The sequence below is a fragment of the Mobula birostris genome, chromosome 6 (assembly GCF_030028105.1).
Source record: "Mobula birostris isolate sMobBir1 chromosome 6, sMobBir1.hap1, whole genome shotgun sequence".
Lineage (NCBI taxonomy): Eukaryota > Metazoa > Chordata > Chondrichthyes > Myliobatiformes > Myliobatidae > Mobula > Mobula birostris.
The window spans coordinates 178870982-178892563 of NC_092375.1; the positions used below are offsets into that span (position 1 = coordinate 178870982).

Consider the following 21582-nt stretch of genomic DNA (forward strand, 5'->3'; position numbering starts at 1 on the left):
ACTGTTGTGGGGGGGGGGGCATAGAATGGAAGAAAATCTATAAGCATATCTTCCAAACAGAAGTTGTACAAGTTAAAACACTTCATTGACTTAATACAGAAATTCTTAGTCAAATATCTGTTTAGTGGTGAGAAAATTCAATGACTGACAAAATATAATGGGTTGTCATCAACACTGTAGGAACAAAGTGAAAAGAAGACCTTGCTTATCCAATGCAATGCACTTTATGTACCATGTGGAATGTGGCCATTAGCATCATGCTCAAGAATGGTTCTAAACTCTCTCTCAATATGCATGACAAGCTAGTATAATTTTCAACATTGAGGAGACTGGGTAGAGAAAGTAGATGGATTCTGCCTTTAAATTGATTCTCTTTCTCTTTCTTCTCCAGAAATGTTTGACTTGCTTTAATCTTTACACACCATGCAATTTGCAATGACCCATGGACAGCTTTTGTATGTTGGAGAATGGGCTCTAGCCTCAACAGATTTCACTCAAGAAACAAATCTGTAAAAGTCTATTGAGCAACTCCACAGTGGTTTGCTTTTTTGAGATAAACTGCTGGATTTCTGCTTGAGAGTAAATGTATTTTACTGATTTCTGATATTTGGAGATGAGGACAAAACCTTATTGATGAAGAAATTATCAGATGATTGAAAGATACAGAGATGAATGGTCTACATGCTTTTGCTCAGTATTAATCATTTTGTGTTTGAAAACTGGATGTTGGCAGATTTAGTTCATTTCACTTCGTAAAAGCAGATAGTTATTGTAAGTTTAATCAGTGTTTGGAAGATTGTCATCACATGGAAGGGACCTTTGCTGACCTGAAGTACTTCCCATGTATATGATTTTTATTTGAGAACATGGGGTGGATCAACCTTGATGTCGATTTTTTTTTGTATTACTGTGCACAACATACAATGTACTTCTATATTCCCTTTACCTCTTAGCTTTTGAGCTTTTATTTCCCCCCCCCCCCCCCCCCAAGTGAATCAAAAGTATGTTAGTGAATTCTGGACATTGTGGCCCAAAAGGGATGCAACAATGGAGCAGTCCATCCTTAGCATCTCAGTTGTGGCCATCATCTTGGCCACCTTGTCCAATTGGTCAAGATGCTAAATAACCTTTGCAGGAATCCATCTGAAAGTTTGCTCTGCTCACTGGCCCTTCTAGATTCTGCTTTGCTCTGAAGTGTTGTTCTGTTGGTGTTTTTTTTTTGAGACAAGAAAGACTATTCCAAATCAATCACTGATTTTGATGCAATTGGAAGGATGATGAGGGGATGTCACAGACTGTGGACCTGTCTCAGAGCTCATTTGGGTTTCAGGATAATTTCCAAAGGGCAGTTTGCTAAGCAAAAAAAAGTCTAAACATCACCAATCCTGACCATCTTTCACTTCAGCTAGTGAAAAATATGGCCTATTTCTGTGTCCTGCTAATTAATGTCTTCTGTAAAACATTTTCACTGTGCTTCCAAAGCTGTGCTGAAATAGCTAAAACAGCTGGATAACAAAAATAAGTTCAAATCCAGATTTTAAAAAGGGATGGCTTCTTACAAGGCTCTAATGGCTTGGCAACTTTGGATTTTTATACATCTAGTCACTTTTATTTGCTGTGTTATAGTGTAACTCTGCTCTGTTTAATGGAGTATTTGTTTAATAACTGTGGTAATCCTGGTTTCATTATCCAAAGGATTATTGCAATAAAATCAATATAATTTATGTGACCATTTCTTCTGGAACATTGTTATTTCTTTTCCTTGCACCACTTTTTCTATTTAGTCTCAAGAGTTAAATTTCAACAGATGTACTTGGAGGTAAAATTTTAGTTTTGCATTTGTAAATGCTTATGGTGTAGTAGTGTTATAAATGAATATGTGTAGAGATATTTGTATTGCGTCCTTTCTTGATATATCCTTCCATTCTTGGAATGTGACTGCAGATATTAGCATGCCATTGTCAAATTCAGAATCTCATATTCCAACTTACTGCTTTTCCTAGAAATCCTGAATGAATTTGTGATTGAAAAATGTGTTTGCTGGGGTTGAGTTAAGGGAATTGGTTTATGCAGTTTTTGGAGATAATGGTTCACTGTTTCAGCATAATTTTTATGCATTCATACAATGTAAAATGGGATAATATTGCCAAGTGTTTTGCTGGTAAGGGTATTAGTAGAATTCGTTTCTGTGGCAATGTATTCTTTTTTGTAGACATTGATATCTAAGACTAATAGATTATTGAATTGTGATTTAGATTAAATTTTTTATAAAATACTTGCTATAACACTTTAAAACATCTTAATCCACAATGTTATTAAGCAAAATTTGACTCTGAACCATTTGAATAAATAGGATGGGTGAACAACATTTTTGGTCAAAGAAGTAGGTTTTGAGCAGGGAGGTTTTAAACATAGAATTTCAGAAATTTTGCCTTGGCACCTGGAAGTAGCCTGTCACTAAAAAAAAATTAGATGCCCAGAACACCAGTATTAGAGGGAGCACCCAGGTTTTGGAGATTGGAGAATTTCAGCAGAATGGAGGAGGTTACAAAGATGAACAAAGTCCAGGGAGGATTTAAAATAAAATAAAGAATTTTGAGGTATGCATTGATTAATTTAACTAAGGTAATGCATGAAGATAGGATACTGTTGTCTATATGTCATTGACAAGGTCCTGTAAGGTTGGGTCACGTGGGATTCGGGGTGGAATTCGCAACAATAATTGAGATTGGTTTGATAGGAAGCAGAGGGTGATGGTTGACGAGAGATCTGCGACTAGTGGAGTGTCCTTTGGATCAGTGTGCGACCACTTATCCATTGTGCATGGAATCTATTTGGTTATGAATGTATATGGCACAGTTAGCAAGTTTTATCTCAATTAGATTAGATTTTTTTTTAAGATTATGAGGACATTCAGTCCTTGTTTATTGTCATTTAGAAATGCATGCATTAAAAAATGATACAACATTCCTCCAGAATGATATCACAAGAAAACACAGGACAAACCAAGACTAAAGCTGACAAAACCACATAATTATAACATATAGTTACAACAGTGCAAAGCAAAACTGTAATTTGATAAAGAGGAGACAGTGGGCACAGTAGAAAAAAAGGTCTCAAAGTCCCGATAGACTCATCATCTCATGCAGCCGGCAGAAGGGAGAAACTCTCCCGCCATGAACCTCCAAGCGCCGCCAACTTGCCGAAGCAGCACCATTGGAAGCTCCCGACCGCAGCGGACTCTGAGTCCGTCCGAAAACTTCGAGCCTCCGACACAGCCTCTCCGAGCACCATCCTCTGCCGAGCGCTTCGACCCTGCCCTGGCCGCCAAGCAACAAGCAAAGCCAAGAACTCAGGGCCTTCTCTGGGATTCTGGACCACACAGTAGCAGCAGCAGCGAAGCAGGCATTTCAGAAGTTTTCCCAGATGTTCCTCTGTGCTCTCAAGTCCACCTCCATCAAATCAGGATTGTGCACGGCACCCTACCTGACAAATAACAGACATCACCACCGGAGTGGCCGCTGCAAACTGTGTCGCGCCACCATCTTCTCCTTAGGGTTTTATTGATCATTAAGCAGGTTATATGAATTGCAAAGAGATTTTTATATTTTAGGGAGATGGGCTGAGGAATTCCAATGGATTCCAACTTGGATGCATTTTGGACAATCAAACCAGGGTATACCCTATCAGTGAATAAATATTGTTGGAGTAGAGGGCTTGAGATTTAGGGAGTGGTTGGCTATGCTGGATCTTTATTTCTTGGAGTATAGGAGAAACGAGGGGTGACTTGAAAGTTTATAAAATCATGAGGGGTATGGCTAAGATGGATGGTCATCTCTTTTTCCAGGGTTAGGGAGTGCATAACTAGAATGCGACTCCCTTGTCCATTCGTCGCTCCCCACTCATCTCCCTCCTGGCACTTGCAAGCAGAACAAGTGCTACGCCTACCCCTACACCTCCTTCACTACCATTCAGGGCCCCAAACAGTCTTTCCAGGTGAGATAACACTACCTGTAAGTCTGTTGGGATCATGTACTGTGTTCGGTGCTCCTGGTGTGGCCTCTTGTATATTGGTCAGACCCAACGTAATGATGGTATTAGGAGTCTGAAGAGATTTGGCATGTCAACAAATGCACTCGAGAACTTCTATAGATGCACCGTGGAGAGCATTCTGACAGGCTGCATCACTGTCTCGTATGAGGGGTGGGGGGAGGCCACTGCACAGGACCAAAAGCAGCTGCAGAGGGTTGTAAATCTAATCAGCTCCATCTTGGGTATTAGCCTACAAAGTACCCAGGACATCTTCAGGGAGCAGTGTCTCAGAAAGGCAGCATCCATTATTAAGGACCTCTGGCACCCAGGGCATGCCCTTTTCTCACTGTTACTGTCAGGTAGGAGGAACAGAAGCCTGAAGGCATACACTCAGCAATTCAGGAACAGATTCTTCTCTGCCATCCAATTCCTAAATGGACATTGAACCCTTGGACACTACCTCACTTTTTTTAAATATACAATATTTCTGGTTTTGCATGATTTTGAATCTATTCAATTTATGTATACTGTAATTGATTTAAACAACAGGAATTCTGCAGATGCTGGAAATTCAAGCAACACACATCAAAGTTGCTGGTGAACGCAGCAGGCCAGGCAGCATCCGTAGGAAGAGGTGCAGTCGACGTTTCAGGCCGAGACCCTTCGTCAGGACTAACTGAAGGAAGACTGACTGACGAAGGGTCTCAGCCTGAAACGTCGACTGCACCTCTTCCTACGGATGCTGCCTGGCCTGCTGCGTTCACCAGCAACTTTGATGTGTGTTGCTGTAATTGATTTACTTTTTTTTGTCTTCTATATGATATGCTGAACTGCTGCTAAGTTCAACAAATTTCATATCACATGCTAATGATAATAAACCTGTTTCTTATTGGGAGACCACTTCGCTGGAGCATGTCGCTCCGTCTGCCAGAACAAGTGGAATCTCCCAGTGGCCACCCATTTTAATTCCACTTCCCATTCCCATTCCGATATGTCTATCCATGGCCTCCTCTACTCTCAGGATAAAGCCACACAATGCCTTGGAGGAACAATGCCTTGTCTGGGTAGCCTTCAACCTGATGGCATTAATGTCAATTTCTCAAACGTCCAGTAATGACTTCACCATTGCCCATCCCCTTGACCCTTTCTCATGTTATCTCCTTACCCATCATCACCTCCCTCTGGTGCTCTTCCTTCCCACTTTTTTCTTTCTTCCATGGCCTTCTATCTCTTTCACCAATTAAGTTCCTAGCTCTTTGCTTCATCCCTCTAAGTTTCACCTATCACCTGGTGTTTCTCTCTCCCTCCCTCTGCCCCCCCGCCTTTCAAAGCTGACTCCTCAGCTTTTTTTTTCCTCTAGTCCTGCCGAAGGATTTCAGCCTGAAACGTCGACTGTACTTTTTTCTATAGATGCTGCCTGGCCTGCTGAGTTCCTCCAGCATTTTGTGTGTGTTGCTCAGATTTCCAGCATCTGCAGATTTTCTCTTGTTTGTAAGGAAGATGCTTTGGTTGGTATTGGTCAGCTGGACTAAAAGACCTGTTTCTGTGCTGTTTTACTCTAGACCAGTGGTTCTAAAATTTTGGATCCAAACCACATCCTCAGGCTGTTACATAAAAACAAGAATGTTGATTTACAGTACAGTGAAAGAAAATAGAAACTACAAATTGAAAGCAGTGACAAATAATTGCAAAAATTATTGAAATTTATATCTAAAAAAATTCTTGGAGTGAAAACAATTTTTCATCAACAATTATATTGTAGTCCAACTATTCACTACTTCATTGCTTTTTCACCTTTGAATGAAATGGATGGACTTGTTGCAGTGATAACAGCTTCTCAACATTAGGCTGAAGGTCACACAGGGGTCTCACATCCCCATGTTCAGTAGATTGTAGTCTGTTAGATTGCTTTGAGTGAAGCTGGGCAACTTCATTGAAACTGCGCTCCACTAAATAGGATGTTGGAAAGGCAATAAAGGAAATTTGACTTTCCACAGTGCAGGAGAACATTCTGAGATTGCTGCAACCAAAAGTCTTGACATGAATTTTTTTGAATGTTGGCTTCAGTTCAAAATCATTTTGTAGTGAGATCAATTCTTCCTCCATCCTTCCTGTTAATTCCTCATTGCAAATGTTCAACATTGGATTTATTACCCAATCTGGAATTTGGATCCGGAGAAGATCCTGAAATTTCTCTGACATGTCTTTATGTGGCTTACCCGGATAGGCACAATATACACTTGAAGATCATCACCTGGTATTCTTTCTTTCTCTTCCAATTCAGAGAGGCTTGGAAATTGGAAAAGGTCATGACTGCCAGTGTTGCACTTAAATAGGGTTAACTTCGATAGAAATGTGGAGACGACTGATTTTTGACTTTGATAAGATTCACATCATTTCATTGCAGTTGAAGATTGATTTCATTAAACTTTGCAAATAATTCAGACAAATAAGCAATGGCATGCCTTAATATTTTTGAGTTGATTACTGAATGAAGTGCTCAAGTCTTCAAATAATTTTTATCACAGTTTCAAGAACTGCAAAAAGGCATCTCGGGCAATTTCCGTTTGAGAGCCATCTGACTTCTCTGTGCAACAGCAAGTATTTCAACTGTTCATTATTCTAAAACAAAGCTCTGGAAATGGTTGAGAATTGAGAGCATGGGCCTTGATTTTATTTACCACTGTGATAACAGTATTTAATGATTTGTGCAGCTGACCACTTAGGTTTTTTTGTGACAAGATGTCTGTGAATTACACAATGAATGGTAAATATACCATACACCTTTTTCAAGAAAGTAATGACTCCGTGGTGACGTTCTGTCATTGATGGTGTCCCATCTGTTACACAAGGAAGAATGTTGGTGAGCAGAATATCCTTTCCTTTGAAAAATGGTTCTACAACCTGAAATGTTGACTTCCCTCTAGATATATCTACTTTTAGCCCCCTTGCAATAACAACTCATGCTTTCATCTTTTATGAAGCAAATATAACCAAGAAACAAAGATTCGTTGCCCAACAAAGTTGACTCGTCCAACCACAGAGCAAATTCTGTTGTCCGCAGTATGTTGCACAATGTGTCTTAATCATCTCGGGCATTTCATCTATCCGTCTTGAACAGAGCTGTTGCCTAGCAGAATCACTTTAATTATTTGGTCTGGTGACTTGTCCAAATCCATACTTGGAATCTCCCTTGCTTCTGGCAAAATCAGTTCTTCTCCATTTGTATGGGGCTTTCCAGATTTAGCAATGAACTGTTTTGTTATTAAGTGCTGGCAAGCGTGTTTTGAAATATTTTAATGTTTCTGCAAGTTTTCATTAAGTGACTGAAAATAAGTAAAGTTCTTGTTTGCCCTATCAGTGATTTCTCTTCAAATGTTGAAGAAGCTGTGGGTGGTAAGAACAGGAATGCAGATTATTATCTAAATAGTGTCAAGTTAGGAAAAGGGGAAGTACAACGAGATCTAGGTGTTCTTGTACATCAGTCACTGAAAGCAAGCATGCAGGTACAGCAGGCAGTGAAGAAAGCTAATGGCATGCTGGCCTTCATAACAAGAGGAATAGAGTATAGGAGCAAAGAGGTCCTTCTGCAGGTGTACAGGGTCCTGGTGAGACCACACCTGGAGTATTGTGTGCAGTTTTGGTCTCCAAATTTGAGGAAGGGCATTCCTGCTATTGAGGGAGTGCAGTGTAGGTTCACAAGGTTAATTCCTGGGATGGCGGGACTGTCATATGTTGAAAGATTGGAGTGACTGGGCTTGTATACATTGAAATTTAGAAGGATGAGAGGGGATCTGATTGAAACATATATTATTAAGGGATTGGACATGCTGGAGGCAAGAAGCATGTTCCCACTGATGGGTGAGTCCAGAACTAGAGGCCACAGTTTAAGAATAAGGGGTAGGCCATTTAGAACGGAGTTGAGGAAAACCCTTTTCACCCAGAGAATGGTGGATATGTGGAATGCTCTGCCCCAGAAGGCAGTGGAGGCCAAGTCTGTGGATGCTTTCAAGAAAGAGATGGATAGAGCTCTTAAATGTAGTGGAATCAAAGGTTATGGGGATAAGGCAGGAACTGGATACTGATTGTGGATGATCAGCCATGATCACAGTGAATGGCAGTGCTGGCTCAAAGGGCCGAATGGCCTACTCCTGCACCTATTGTCTATTGAACTTGGATGGTTTCAGGGCCTCATCGGTGGGGGGTTGGGGGGGGGTTGCTTTTTTGCACATCAGACACATTGAGTGCTGTTGATTGCTTGATGCTGGGCTGCTACTGCCATTTTTGCTTTGGGTAAACGACCATGGTCAATCGTCTGTTGTTTAAGTCCAACCTCGAGCACTGCAATCAATAAATCAGAATGTTATGATGTCATAATAACTCAAGCAAAACCTGATTCTGCTTGATGATACATTGATTGGGCCAAGCACTAGGGAAATGCAGTCAAGGCCATTCAAAAGGGCTGATTCTGAACTATGCCCCATTGAACACCATACCCTAATTCACAGGAATTGTGTCACTCTGTGATTAAAGTATAGGAATCCTACGAGCTAACACTGTACTGTAGTAGTCAATGGCAATAATGTGTGGGTCAGACCTGGAAATAACACTTTTTTTAGTCCAGATTTCTCATATGCCAAAGACAGAAGTGTCATGTTGGTTTTCAACAGCTATAACATGCTTCAAGCAAAGTCCAAGAGAATGGTGGGCTAGCAAGAGATGAGGTGATTACGCGATTATTATAATCAGTTGAGGCACTGGGAATCCAGTGCTTATAATAAATAATTCATTTCTTACATTAAGCCTATATTCCCTCAAATCCTCTCCTTGCTACTGAGCCACTCCTTGCCACTCCCTTTATCTTTATCTTTAGAAACACCCACCATCCCTAAGGGAGCAATATTGCCTACTTTGGGAACCAGTGCTCCAGACTAACTTGGAGCGAGTGTAGATCAAGGGTAAAGGGAATTTGGTATGAATTCAGATATGGATGAAACAGATTGTGAATGTGTGCTATAGATGTTCTCAAGAAACTGTTGGTTAAGGAAATCTGAAACGAAGATAAGGTGTTTGTCAAAGATATCTTTCTACTGCAAGTGCATTGTTGGGTCGTAATATTTTCAGAAATGTTTACATGGGAAGAAAATTCTGATCCTGTTAATAGGCAGTGAGTTAGAGCAAGAAGTTGTACATTTGGAGCTCGATGTTTCTAAAGTCAGTGTGAATGAAAATCGGAAAAGAACCCAAAAGGTGAGGCTTTGAGGAATTGCTGGGGTAAGCAAGAGAAATATCGACTTTACTTTTTTCCATAGATGCTATCTGGCCTGCTGAGTTCCTCCAGTATTTAGTGTAAATAATTGGAGTGTTTGTTTTCAATCTACAGTTTGGTAGTTGTGAATGTAATCAGATAAGTGTATTCCCACTTGCCTGAATGATGAATGACAGATGTTCAGAGGATGGTGTGCTCACTGTGTCAGTGTCCCCAGACAAGTTGAAAAGATGAACAATGGTGATGGCCAATATGTGACTTTTTTTGGCACTGATGTGAATCATGCCTGGAGGTTTACATTCAGCTTTGGTTTCAAAATCTGTTAACTAGTGTTCTATTAGGAACGCTCACTCAGCTGAATCCTGGGATGTAAGCAGTTGGTCTTAATTGGTTGAGAGGAAAAGCTAACTGACTGGGGTTTAAAATAATGCGAGGTGACTATTAAAGCATAGGTCCTGACAGGATTTAACAAGGTAGAATCAGGTTTATTATCAACAGCATGTAACATGAAATTTGTTAACCTAGCAGCAGCAATTCAATGCAATACATAATCTAGCAGAGAAAAAAAACATAATAAATAAGCAAGTAAATTAATTACATATATTGAAAAGATTATTTAAAATAATCTTTTTAATATATCTGTGGAGCTTGAATATATTTGAGTTATGCAGATATTTGGTCTGTAAAGGTGTCAAACGTTCTTGAGTAGTATCCATGCCAGGACCACCAGACGTAAAACAATTACTTTCCTGAAGCAGTACAGCCGATCAACACCTCCATCTACTAACCTACCCCCACCCCTCCACATTCTTCCCCCACTCCCCCTCAGTCATCAGTACTTTATCTTTTTCTGTCAGTCACCTTGTGTCAAGCACCACTTTATGGACATACAATCAATCTATGTGTGTAAGCTATATATTTATATTTATTGTGTTTTTTAAATTATTGTGTTTTTTTTCTTATTGTGCTTTTTTTGTGCTGCATCAGATCCAGTATAACAATTATGTCCTTTCCCTTTACATGTGTATTGGAAATTGCATTTAAACCATCTTGAATCTTGAAATGTGAGAGTCTCTGCTCCATGACTCCTTCAAGCACTGTGTTCCATATTCCAGCCGTTCTCCCTTGGGAGAAAGAATACCTCTTCTGATCCCTTCAAGCCTCTAACCTTCCCATAAATTGTATAATCTTGCTATATACCTCATATTACTGTACCTCAGGTTCTCCCTCAGACAGAGGATTATTTAGAATGTCAATTGTCATGCGATGAGAAGGTTATACTTACACTGGTGAAGGTGCAGAGAAAGTCAGTAAAATATCACTTGGGATTGAATGTTTCGGTTCTGAGGAGTCTCGGTACCTTAATGCAGGGTCCCCAACCTTTTTTGCACTGCGGACCGATTTAATATTGACAATATTCTTGCAGACCAGCTGACCGGGGGTGGGTGTCAACCACGACTGGAATATAGGTGATAAGTCAACTATAAGTCACTTATCAGTGACTAATACACTCAATTTTGTTTCTAAAAGAGTTTATCTAATGAATTTAATATTAAACACACAGCGCATATTTTCCTCACATGAATATAGTGATAAGTCAATTATAAGTCATAAGGGGGTTCCTTATGTCTAGCCTATTCCGCAATTTAGTTTTCGTTGCATTCCTTGTAGAAAACTGCGCTTCGCAGAGATATGATGTTGGAAATGGAAGCAACGTTTTCAGTTGCTTTCGTGGCTATCTCAGGATATTCAGCCTTGACTTTGATCCAGAATACCAGCAGAGATGTTATGTCAGACATTCTTTTCAGCCCACCGTCATTTGCAAGCTCGAGGAGTTGACCTTCTTCCCACCGCTGATGTGGATGATTCACCTGGGACATTCACAAATGGGTCACGGACCCATTCCTTTTCATGTCTTGGGTCACTTGCAGTTGGGAAGTAATACTCGAATTCTGTCGACAGTGAAGATAGGTGTTCACACACCAGCTGTGAGCCTCAGTCTCTCCCAAATTCCCAGCTAATGTTAGGAACATGTCAAGTATGCCCCTGTCCACTCACCGTCCCCACAGTTCCAGTTTGGCTTTGAAAGCAGACACTTTATCTACCAACTTGAAGACAGTTGTCATTCTCCCCTGAAGTGATAAATTGAGTTCATCGAGCAAGTTGAAGATGTCACACAGGTAAGGGAGTTTTGCTATCCACTCCTCGTCACTGAAGCGTGCTGCCAGTGGTGACTTTTTTTCCTGAAAGAAATCTCTGTAGCTGCTCTCTTAACTCAAAAACCCTGGCCAGGGCTCTCCCCCTTGATAGACACCTGACTTCAGTGTGTAAGAGAAGGCGTTTATGCTGTGCATCCATTTCCTCGCAAAGCTGCTTTAACAGACCTGAGTTAAGGGCTTTTGCTTTGATGTGATTGATAATTTCAACAACGTCACTCAATACGCTGTTAAGATCAGGTGACATTTTTCGGCTAGCCAGCATTTCCCTGTGTGTCACACAGTGTGTAGACTGGCATTCAGGAGCAGCTTCTTTGACTCGGGTGGTGAAACCAGACTAGTTAAGCCCTTCCAACAGCTGTGCTTCGATGTCCTCCGCTATGTCATCGATCCTCCTTGAAACTGTGGTAGCTGAGAGAGAAACCTGTGCCATCTTGTTAGCTGCAGCTTCTCCCAACAGTTCACGGCACACGTACTCGGCAGCAGGCAGAATCAATTCTTCACCAACAGTGAAAGCTTCTTAGCCTTAGCAATACAGCTAGCCACTAAGTATGACGCTCTCAGAGCAGCAGCATTTGTGGAGGTGGTGGCTCTCAGCACTTGCTTCTGTTCCGCTTACTTACATTTTTTTTCCGCTCAAAAAACTCAACGTGTTTGTCTTTAAGTGCAGGGTGCTTGGACACAAGGTTCCGAAGCAGTTTTGAGGGCTTCATTGCCTCATTAGACAGCTTGTCTCCACATATCACATACAGGGGGCTTGGAGCGTGCGAGTCACCAGTCGCAATAAAGACATATTTTATGTACGACTCGTCGTATTTTCTGTTGAAGGAAGATTTTTTTTGCAGTTTCGGCCTCAGCTGTCTCTGAGTTATCATCATCGTTAGGCCTTTTATGTCCCCTACCATCTCTTCCAAAGAAACTCTCAAGTGACGTTTAGTTTTTACTCATCAAGTTGTTGTAGGTTAATGACCGACTGATGTCCTCACGTGGGTAATGACCTCGCGTGCGTTCAAGTTCAACACTGGGCATGACAGGGAATGAGGAAAGGTGCAGTTGACTCATATCGTTTCCTTGTGGCCCGGTGGTTGGGGACCACTGCCTTAATGTTGAAGGGAAAGTGTTGTTTGAGGCATAATCTATTTTCAATAGTTGTTCTAGAAACTTATTCTGTTCATTGACAGTCTCCTTGAATAAAAGACCTGAATTTAAACAGCTGTACTAAATTTCCCTCTTCTTTCCTGAATTTTAAAGCCTTTGTTAGGATCTAGGCCAAGGAAATGTAACTTGTCATTTTCTGAGAGCCGATCTTGTCAGTACAAGTGTGTGCATGCATAGAAAATGTAATCTTGGTAATGCTAGTGTTAATTTGATTGCTAGATGTAATTGCTGTCTATATATTTTTTTCTGGGCTTTCATCTTGAGCTGACAAGGAAGGTCCTCTGGCAGTTGGGGCCCAAGCAGACAGTGAATGCAGATAGAAAGCTTGTGTTGAAATTTTTAGCCCAAAAAAATTCTATTATCTGGGCTATGATTAGGTAGGAAGATGTTAAAACTTGCCCAATCCAGAAACTGAGAAGAGTAGTTCTGTGGTCCAAGTTGCTTGTCACTGGAACACCAGGCAATTTATTAATTTGCCAAACAGTTAGGGTAGATCATATTCTATTGTACAACATGTGCTGTCTAGGGCCTTCTGTTCAGATCTTGTAGCTCAAGTATAGTGCAGTTTGCAGGCTATCTAAATGTTCAGTAAGCTGTACTGCTTAAGTGAGGTTTCCTGGCAGTGATGGAAACATTTGAGTGTTAGGTATTTCTTCAGTTCTGAAGTTGAATAAATCTAATATCATTATTGTTGCTATTGCTAAATAAGGAAGATTCTGAACAAACTGTTCCTATTTCAATAAATGTGGAATTAATTTTTTTAAGACTGTTTGAATGATCTTTGGGCCACCTATCGCATTCTTGGTCGGAAATTCTCTTCTCATGGTAACTCAAAGTTCCATAGAGATTTAAGAAGAAAACTATATAGAGAATATAGTTTCAGATTTTTTTAATTGGTTGAAATGGAAGATACTTAGCAATGCAGGCAATTATTATGTACAGTACTAAATCTTAACAGAAAGTGCTGGAAGCACTCTGATCAGCCAGAATATGGAAGAAGTATGTATAACACTTCAGACTGAAGTCCCTTTGTTAGAACTGGGAAAGACAAAATGAATTAATTTACAGAGAATGTGGGAGAAGGAATAAATAGGGAATATCTATTAAGGATTGTTAGTGTCAAATATTGTGAAATAGAGGCTGCTGTATGTTCTTGGCAAGTTGGGCTGTGTGAATAGAGAGAGCTAATATCACAGATGATTTGAGGTGGAAAGGACAAGTTCACACAGAGCTTTCAGGGGTAACATGCTATTGAGCTAGGAAGGAAAATGTCTGAAAAGTAGACCAGAGAACTTCCTGAAAAGGTGTTTGACCAATGCTTTGATACTCTATGGGCAACTATTGAATGCTAACTAGAAGGAGAAGGACCTATATTCTAAAATTTGGATTGGACTGTTCCTGAGGTTCAAAGGTAAGTGAAGAACAGCAACTGGTCAGCTGTGAGAAGTAATTAGAGGATGACAGTAGTACTGCATGATTGAAGCTTGCATAAAATGAACATCATATAACAGGAAATTGTTCAGAGATTAAAAACAAGTGCTGTTAAATATTCAAAGTCAGGAAGCATCTGTGGAAAGTGAAATGTTTAGTGTCTGGAATCCTTTGTCAGAACTTCAATGTTTCCATCAATTTCAGATTTACAATATCTACAGTTTTTTGTTTGCATTTTCATTTCAAGGAAATGTCCAAGAGATCCATGTAAAATGCCAGGAAGAGTGCATAGTTCCCTGAAGGTGAAATCTCATGTGGATAGGGTGGTAAAGAAAGCTTTTGGTATGCTGGCCTTTATTAATCAGAGCATTGAGTATAGGAGTTGGGATGTAATGTTGAAATTGTATAAGGCATTGGTAAGGCCAAATTTGGAGTATTGTGTACAGTTTTGGTCACTGAGTTATAGGAAAAATGTCAATAAAATTGAGAGAGTACAGAGGAGATTTACTAAAATGTTGCCTGGGTTTCATCTCCTAAGTTACAGAGAAAGGTTGAACAAGTTAGGTCTTTATTCTTTGGAGCGTAGAAGGTTGGGGGGGGACTCGATAGAGGTGTTTAAAATTATGAGGGGGATGATAGGGTTGACGTGGATAGGCTTTTTCCATTGAGAGTGGGAGAGATTCAAACAAGAGGACATGAGTTGAGAGTTAAAGGGCAAAAGTTTAGGGGTAACATGAGGGAGAACTTCTTTATTCAGAGAGTGGTAGCTGTGTGGAATGAGCTTCCAGCAGAAGTGGTTGAGGCAGGTTCGATGTTGTCATTTAAAGTTAAATTGGATAGATATATGAACAGGAAAGGAATGGAAGGTTATGGGCTGAGTGCAGGTCGGTGTGACTAGGTGAGAGTAAGAGTTCGGCACAGACTAGAAGGGCCAAGATGGCCTGTTTCCATGCTGAAATTGTTATATGGTTATATAAGAGAATACTGAGGTCCAAGGAAATTTATGAACTGGTGGTGACTGGTGAGGCTTACCAGCAGCAGATCAAAAGTAGAAAAGGGACTGGAAAAGGTAAGGTCCATGGGATGGAGAAAAATAGTTCCACTAAACTCTGACTTGGGATATAAATCTGAATGAGCTGAAGAGATTGCAGTGACTTGCTGTTTTTCCCAGTGTTCATTCTGTAACCTTGAAATTTGAATGTGGTAACTATGGATGCTTGGAGTATTTGGGCTGAAAAATGGTAGATGGAATTTAATGCAGATAAGTGCAAGGTGTTGCACTTCAATAGGACCAACCAGGTTAGATCTTGCACAGTTGGGCATTGAGGAGTGCGGTATAGCGAAGGGATCTGGGAATGCAAATCAATAATTCATTGAAAGTGTCGTCACAGCTTGATGGTTTTAAAGAAAGCTTTTGGCACATTGGCCTTCATACATCAAAGTATCAAGTACAAGAGGTGGGATGTTGAAGTTGTATAAGACATTGGTGAGGCCTAATTTGGAGTGTGTACAATTTTGGTCACCCACCTACAGGAATGATGTCAATAAGATTGAAAGAGGACAGAGAAAATTTACAAGGATTTTGTCAAGTCTGGAGAACCTGAGTTATATGGAAAGCTTGAATAGGTTAGGACTTTATTCCTTAGAATGTGGGAGATTGAGAAGAGATTTGACAGAGGTATACAAAACTATGAGGGGTATAAATAGGGTAAATGCAAGCAGTCTTTTTCTCACTGTGTTTGGGTGGGACTACTTCTAGATGTCATGGGTTAAGGGCGAAAGGTAAAAAGTTTAAGGGGATCATGAGGGGTAACTACTTCATTTGAAGGATCATGAGCATATAGAACAAGCTGCCAACTCAAATGGTACATATGAGCTGGATTTCAATGTTTCAGGGAAGTTTGGATAGGTGTATGGAGGGCTATGGTACTGGTGTAGGTCGATGGAAGTAGACAGTTTAAATGACTTGGTATGGACTAGGTGGGCTGAGGTGCCTGTTTCTGTGAAGTATTTTTCTGACTTTAGATCCTTCAATCCACTTCTTTAACTCTTGGTTACTGGCTGAGTATCTAGAGATAGCGGGAATCTCTTTGCTGGTCCTATCACTAAAATGTTATCTTGGGTTTCAATTGGTTCAAAGTTTGTAATGAACAAATGAAAAATTTACTATCGTAGTCATCTCACAATTTGACTGCACCCCATTGCTCAATCACATGAGTCAGGGTTGAAATAAAACAGTATTGCGTTCTGAAATGGGCATGTAATAAATGACTAATATATAGAAAGTGCTGTGTTTAAAAGGAAATGCTCTGACAAGTTATAACACTTAAACTATTGATGTCAGCCTTGAGCAACTTTTGCTAGTTTTTCTACTGCCTATCCCTCCTTTGCTGCTCCCTAAGCAGGGTGTTAGTGACAAAGCCATGATTCTCTGAAATTGCAAAATTCCCATTGCTATGACTAATACAGAGAAATATTTAACTATAGGTACTATTAGAATGTGCAATTAATTTACTTTCTATTTGTAATACCATAAACATGAATAAAGAGCAATTTGGTCTTATCCTTTCAAGTATCAAATTCAGTTTATTAATTATTTCCTTTTTAAAACTTTGGACTTGCAGAGCCTTTGAACAATATTTGAAGTTATTAACCAAAATAACTCTGGAATCCAGATAAAATGTGATGATTAGAAATACTTTTAAATTGCTTTGGCCTTTTTGGTTAGTGCATATATCACAGCTTTGTTCCAATTAATTAGGTAGGAGCGCCATGGTAAATGCTGAACGATTAAAACTATAGAACTTTACTTGCCTTCCTCTGACCTCCCTGCGGTCCCAATCCTTTGAGTCTGACATTTGATTTTCACAAATGTTGAAGGAAAAGATTCACTGGGAAAACAGATTGATAGAAATGATAGCAATGTTGATTTGCACATAAATACATGAACAATCAATAGAAGTTACCTACTGTTTCATCCACTCCAAATGAATAGCATTTTGATATGAACAAACGAAATCTCGGAAGATTTACTGGAAGTGTTTAGCAATTGATCGTTGTGGTAGTGTAGTGATTAACATGACACTATTGCAGTCCAGGGTATCAGAGTTCAATTATGACATCACCTTTAAGAAGTTTATGTTTTTCCTATGAATGCATGGGTTTCCTCAGCATGCTCTGGTTTCCTCCCATAGTCGAAAGATGAAGTTAGTAGATTAATTAGCCATTGTAAATTGTGTCATGATTCGCTTAGGGTGAAATTGGTGGGTTGCTGGTGGTGCAGCTTAAAGAACCGATAGGGCCTGTTCCACACTGTTATTTCCAAATAAATAATAAGTAGGGCAACATTAACAGAGAGATGATTTTTTTGGAATTTTGTGGAAGCAGTTGGACAACAGTATACTTGCATATAATCACAGGTGATGCAGGGGGTGTGTGAAGGGGCAGATGGACACCTCTGCCTTTTTCCATTGGTGTTCTGCATATAAAGAGACATGAGTTCTTGGTGCCAGAATAAATATTGACCTCCCAATTTGAGTGGCCACAAGAAATTGGGAATCGTGGGGTTTTTTTTTTGTTTCCCACACTCATTTGGAAATCTCTTATGGTGATGGTGCTCAGAATACTGAATTTGTTTTGGCAATCTAGTGTTAGGTTCACAAACATTATGTCTAGTGTTTTTGAGCCAATTTTGTGTAATGAGAGCATGGATCTTGGCCTGGGAAGGGACTTGGGGGTGATTTATTCTGCTGTTAGATTTGGAAGATTTTGAAGATGATATTCATAGTGCCTCAGAAACAAATAAGGCAGGGGTCATGCTTCCCAGTAGAGTGTGGGCAGCCTGTTACCTGTGGCAAGACATTATAGTGTCTGGAACTAGCAAATTAACCAAATAACTTGATTGTCTTACCTCTGCAGTGCTACTTCATCTGATTGTCATTGGAGGTTAATAACTATGACCCGGCTGGTGGCGTAGTTGCATCAGTGCCGGACTTCGGGACGAAAGGTCCTGAGTTCGAATCCATCCGGCTCCCCTGCACACTTTCCATCCGTGCTGGGCTACGAGCTGGTGATCTCTTTGGAAACTCACCCGGCAGAAGACAATGGCAAACCACTGCTGTAACTTGCCTCGTACGTGGTCCCCCACTACCTCAGAGAGGCGTGGAGGGAAATCGTCTGCTAACCGGAGAAACTCTGGATGCAGCGTACCTTTCCTTTCCTTTATTGGCACAGGAACATGCATATCATCCAAATGATCAATGGTGGCCCAGTCTTTGAGTTCCAAAGATAAGCCTGCATTCATCTTCATCTAGAAGTCTTCAGGGATGAACCTTCTTGGCCTTTGAATGAAATCACACCTGAAGGTAATTTGCTTCACTTCCATGTTGTCAAAAAGCAACACCGGAGCATTTGACAATCTATACGAGGGGTAATTGATAAGTTCATGGCCTAAGGTAGGAGGCGTCAATTTTAGAAAACCTAGCACATTTATTTTTCCTACATTTATACACTTAGTCCAGCGGTCGAGGAGCCTACGGATCCCTTCTTTGTAGAAGTCGTCAACTTGGACCTCCAGAAAGTGGTCCACAGCAGGGGTGATTGATAAGTTCATGGCCTAATGTAGAAGGAAATGAGTTATTAACTTCAAACTTTCTGCATTTTCACTCAGAGTTGAACTGCACGTGCATGTAACAAGAGCTGTATAACTCATCTCCTCCTACCTAAGGCCACAAACTTATCAATCACCCCTGCTGTGGACCACCTAGAAGTCCAAGACCCTCTCATTACGTCCACATGCAGTTCAACTCTTTGAGTGATAATGCGGAAAGTTTGAAGTTAATAGCTTATCTCCTTCTACCTTAGGCCACGAACTGATCAATTACCCCGCTGTGGACCATTTCTACAAAGAAGAGATCCGTTTGCTCCACGACCGCTGGACTAAGTGTGTACATGTAGGAGGGGACTATGTTGAAAAATAAATGTGCTGGGTTTTCTAAAATTGACTCCTTTTACCTAAGGCCACAAATTTATCAATCACCCCTTGTACTGCTGTAGAATTAGATCCCTGGACTACGCACAGTTTGCTTTAATATGTATAATTGTAATTCCAGCACCTGTACAAAGGAAAATTAGTTCTGTTCTATCAACAAAAAAAAATTTAGACTATATTGATAAAACGTGATGTTGATTGTGATTATTCTCAGTCACCTGCTTATCAGCATTTAACAACTGATCACTGAAAATTGGGTATAAGATCTAGATTCAAAGGAGATGATCAATGTCTTTGCAATAGCATTTGATTGAACAGGTGATCTAAGAACCCTTGCAAAACCTGTAGTTAATGAGAAACAAGGCGAAAGTTCTTCACTAGTAAGATACATGCTTTCAGATGAAAGATGGGTTTTGGTTGTTGCCTGTCTCAATTCTGGAAGTACCTCAAGTTGGCCTGCCTTGTCAATGACCCTGCATTGGAAGTAAGGCTGCTCACTTGTGATTACACACAATTTGTATTGGCATCCTGAAGGAGTTGCACCACTGTGTAGACAGTTTGGATTTGAGAAATAAATAATAAGTGTCTCAAGTGCCAAATAATTGTAATAATCAAAAAAGAAGTTCTACTCCTGATATTCCATGGCATTACCATTTAATCCCCTAACATCCAAAGGAGATCATTATCAACCAGAAGCTAAATAAGGCCAGCCTTATGAAAGAAAAATACTACCAATGCTGGAAACCTGAAATATTTTAAAAAAACAGAATGCTAGAAGTACTTAGCGAAGCGGTCAGATTGAGGAGTTTTCATCAGAGCTGATTATCATCACTTGTGATTCAGATCATAAAGCTGAAACTATAATACTGCTTTTCTCTCTGCAGATGCTGCCTCAGCAGCTGAGTAGTTCAGCAATTTCACGTCATTTACACCCCTCCAAAGGCTGCAACGACAAGAGCGGGTCAGAGTCTTGGTATCTCGTGGTAAGTCACATGCCTGCCATATCTCCATAGCCTTTTCCAGAAAGCATGTCAGATATGCCATGGAATTGTTTTTCTCTTCTTGCCTGAATGATTACAAGATCAATATCAGTTGGAGTTCAACACCCTTTAGTATGTACAGGTTTACTATGCACCAACCTGTTGGTACCAATTCATCACTTGTTGATTCACTTCATTGAGATGCATTCTGACTGCAATTTGAACCAACAACAACTTGCACTGCAGTTACCTGTCATGTTAAATTGTGGCTAATCAAACCTACAGGCTCTATCACCACATAGACATGTACAAACACAATTACCTGCAAATTTCCCTATAAATCATTCATTATCCTGACTTAAAAAAAACATAATAGGTATTCCATACTGGAATCTTAGGGCAATGTCATAATTTCACAAGATGAACTGCTTTTGTTCATGTTGGTAGCTGGTTACCACAAGCTGGGCTTTAGGGGATGGGAAAGAGGTCCTGATGTTTGTAGTGAGACATGCATTCTGTAAAGGAATTGAAGATTGTTGTGGGAAAAGAGTACATGAAGTAACAAAACGAGGTCATGAGTGCAGGCTTTAGCTTTTGGTCCATCATAGTCAACCTTCCTAGGAAGGTATGCAAATATCTTTAGCTTGTTCTGGTTTACTCAGATGTGCTTAGAGTGAAACAACTATGAAAGAAGGGGAAAATCTGCTTTTTTAATTAATTGAATTGCTGTTTAGAAATAATATGTTTGTTGAGTTCTGATTACCAGGGAAATCTTTTTAAAGAATTAATTAATGTTTCTTAATTTTTAGGGAACATGTCTACAGCTTTGGATTGATGGAATAGGGGCTGCTTCCCATGTGGGAAGCCTCCTACTCATCTAGGAATGGAGTCTGAGGCAACAGCAACCACCATTTTGGCTTCAGTCAAAGAACAGGTATGATAGTTGTGTATAACTCCTGATTAATTTCATTTAGTTCTAAGCATGAAGACAATCTTGATTTTTTAACATTCTTGCTTTATCATCTCCTAAATTATACAGTTTTGTAAATACTGAACTGATGAACTATAAGTGCAGGTGAACCTTCCCCCCCTTCCCCCACCCACACCCGCCTGCACTTGCAGCCATTCAGATTACAGAAACTCATCCTTGTGAATTCACCAGTGACTACCCAAAATTGTGAGATATGGAGTAAAATTCACTCTTGATAGAATAATGAGAATAATAAATGTGAAAAACTAAATTCAGTCTGTTTTTAGTCTTCCAGTAGTGAGGCAATAAGATTTGGATATAGTATCAATTGTGTTGGCAGTCACAGCCAGGCCTCTCTGCTGTACCTTCTCCAGTCCAAGGGCATGAACAAAGCACTCTTAATCTGCAAATTATTGCCTCTGGCTGCATTGTGGAGAGCTGCAGTAGCCATGGTCAGCTCCTTAAAGTAGTCCCCCTGCCTTTATACAACTTACACAAAATCACTCTGTTTTAACCATAACCCTACTGATCTCCTA

At 40.1% G+C, this 21582-nt stretch overlaps 1 protein-coding gene across 1 annotated transcript in view; it reads left to right on the forward strand.

The window, feature by feature from the left end:
• Positions 1-21582, forward strand: part of pkp4 (plakophilin 4) — a 181391-nt gene that overhangs the window by 20015 nt on the left and 139794 nt on the right. The window contains exons 2-3 of the mRNA XM_072262006.1: positions 19981-20079; positions 20886-21010. Of these exons, the coding sequence (XP_072118107.1) occupies positions 20960-21010 (51 nt within the window). The 5' untranslated portion in view covers positions 19981-20079; positions 20886-20959. The remainder of the gene's footprint in view (positions 1-19980; positions 20080-20885; positions 21011-21582) is intronic.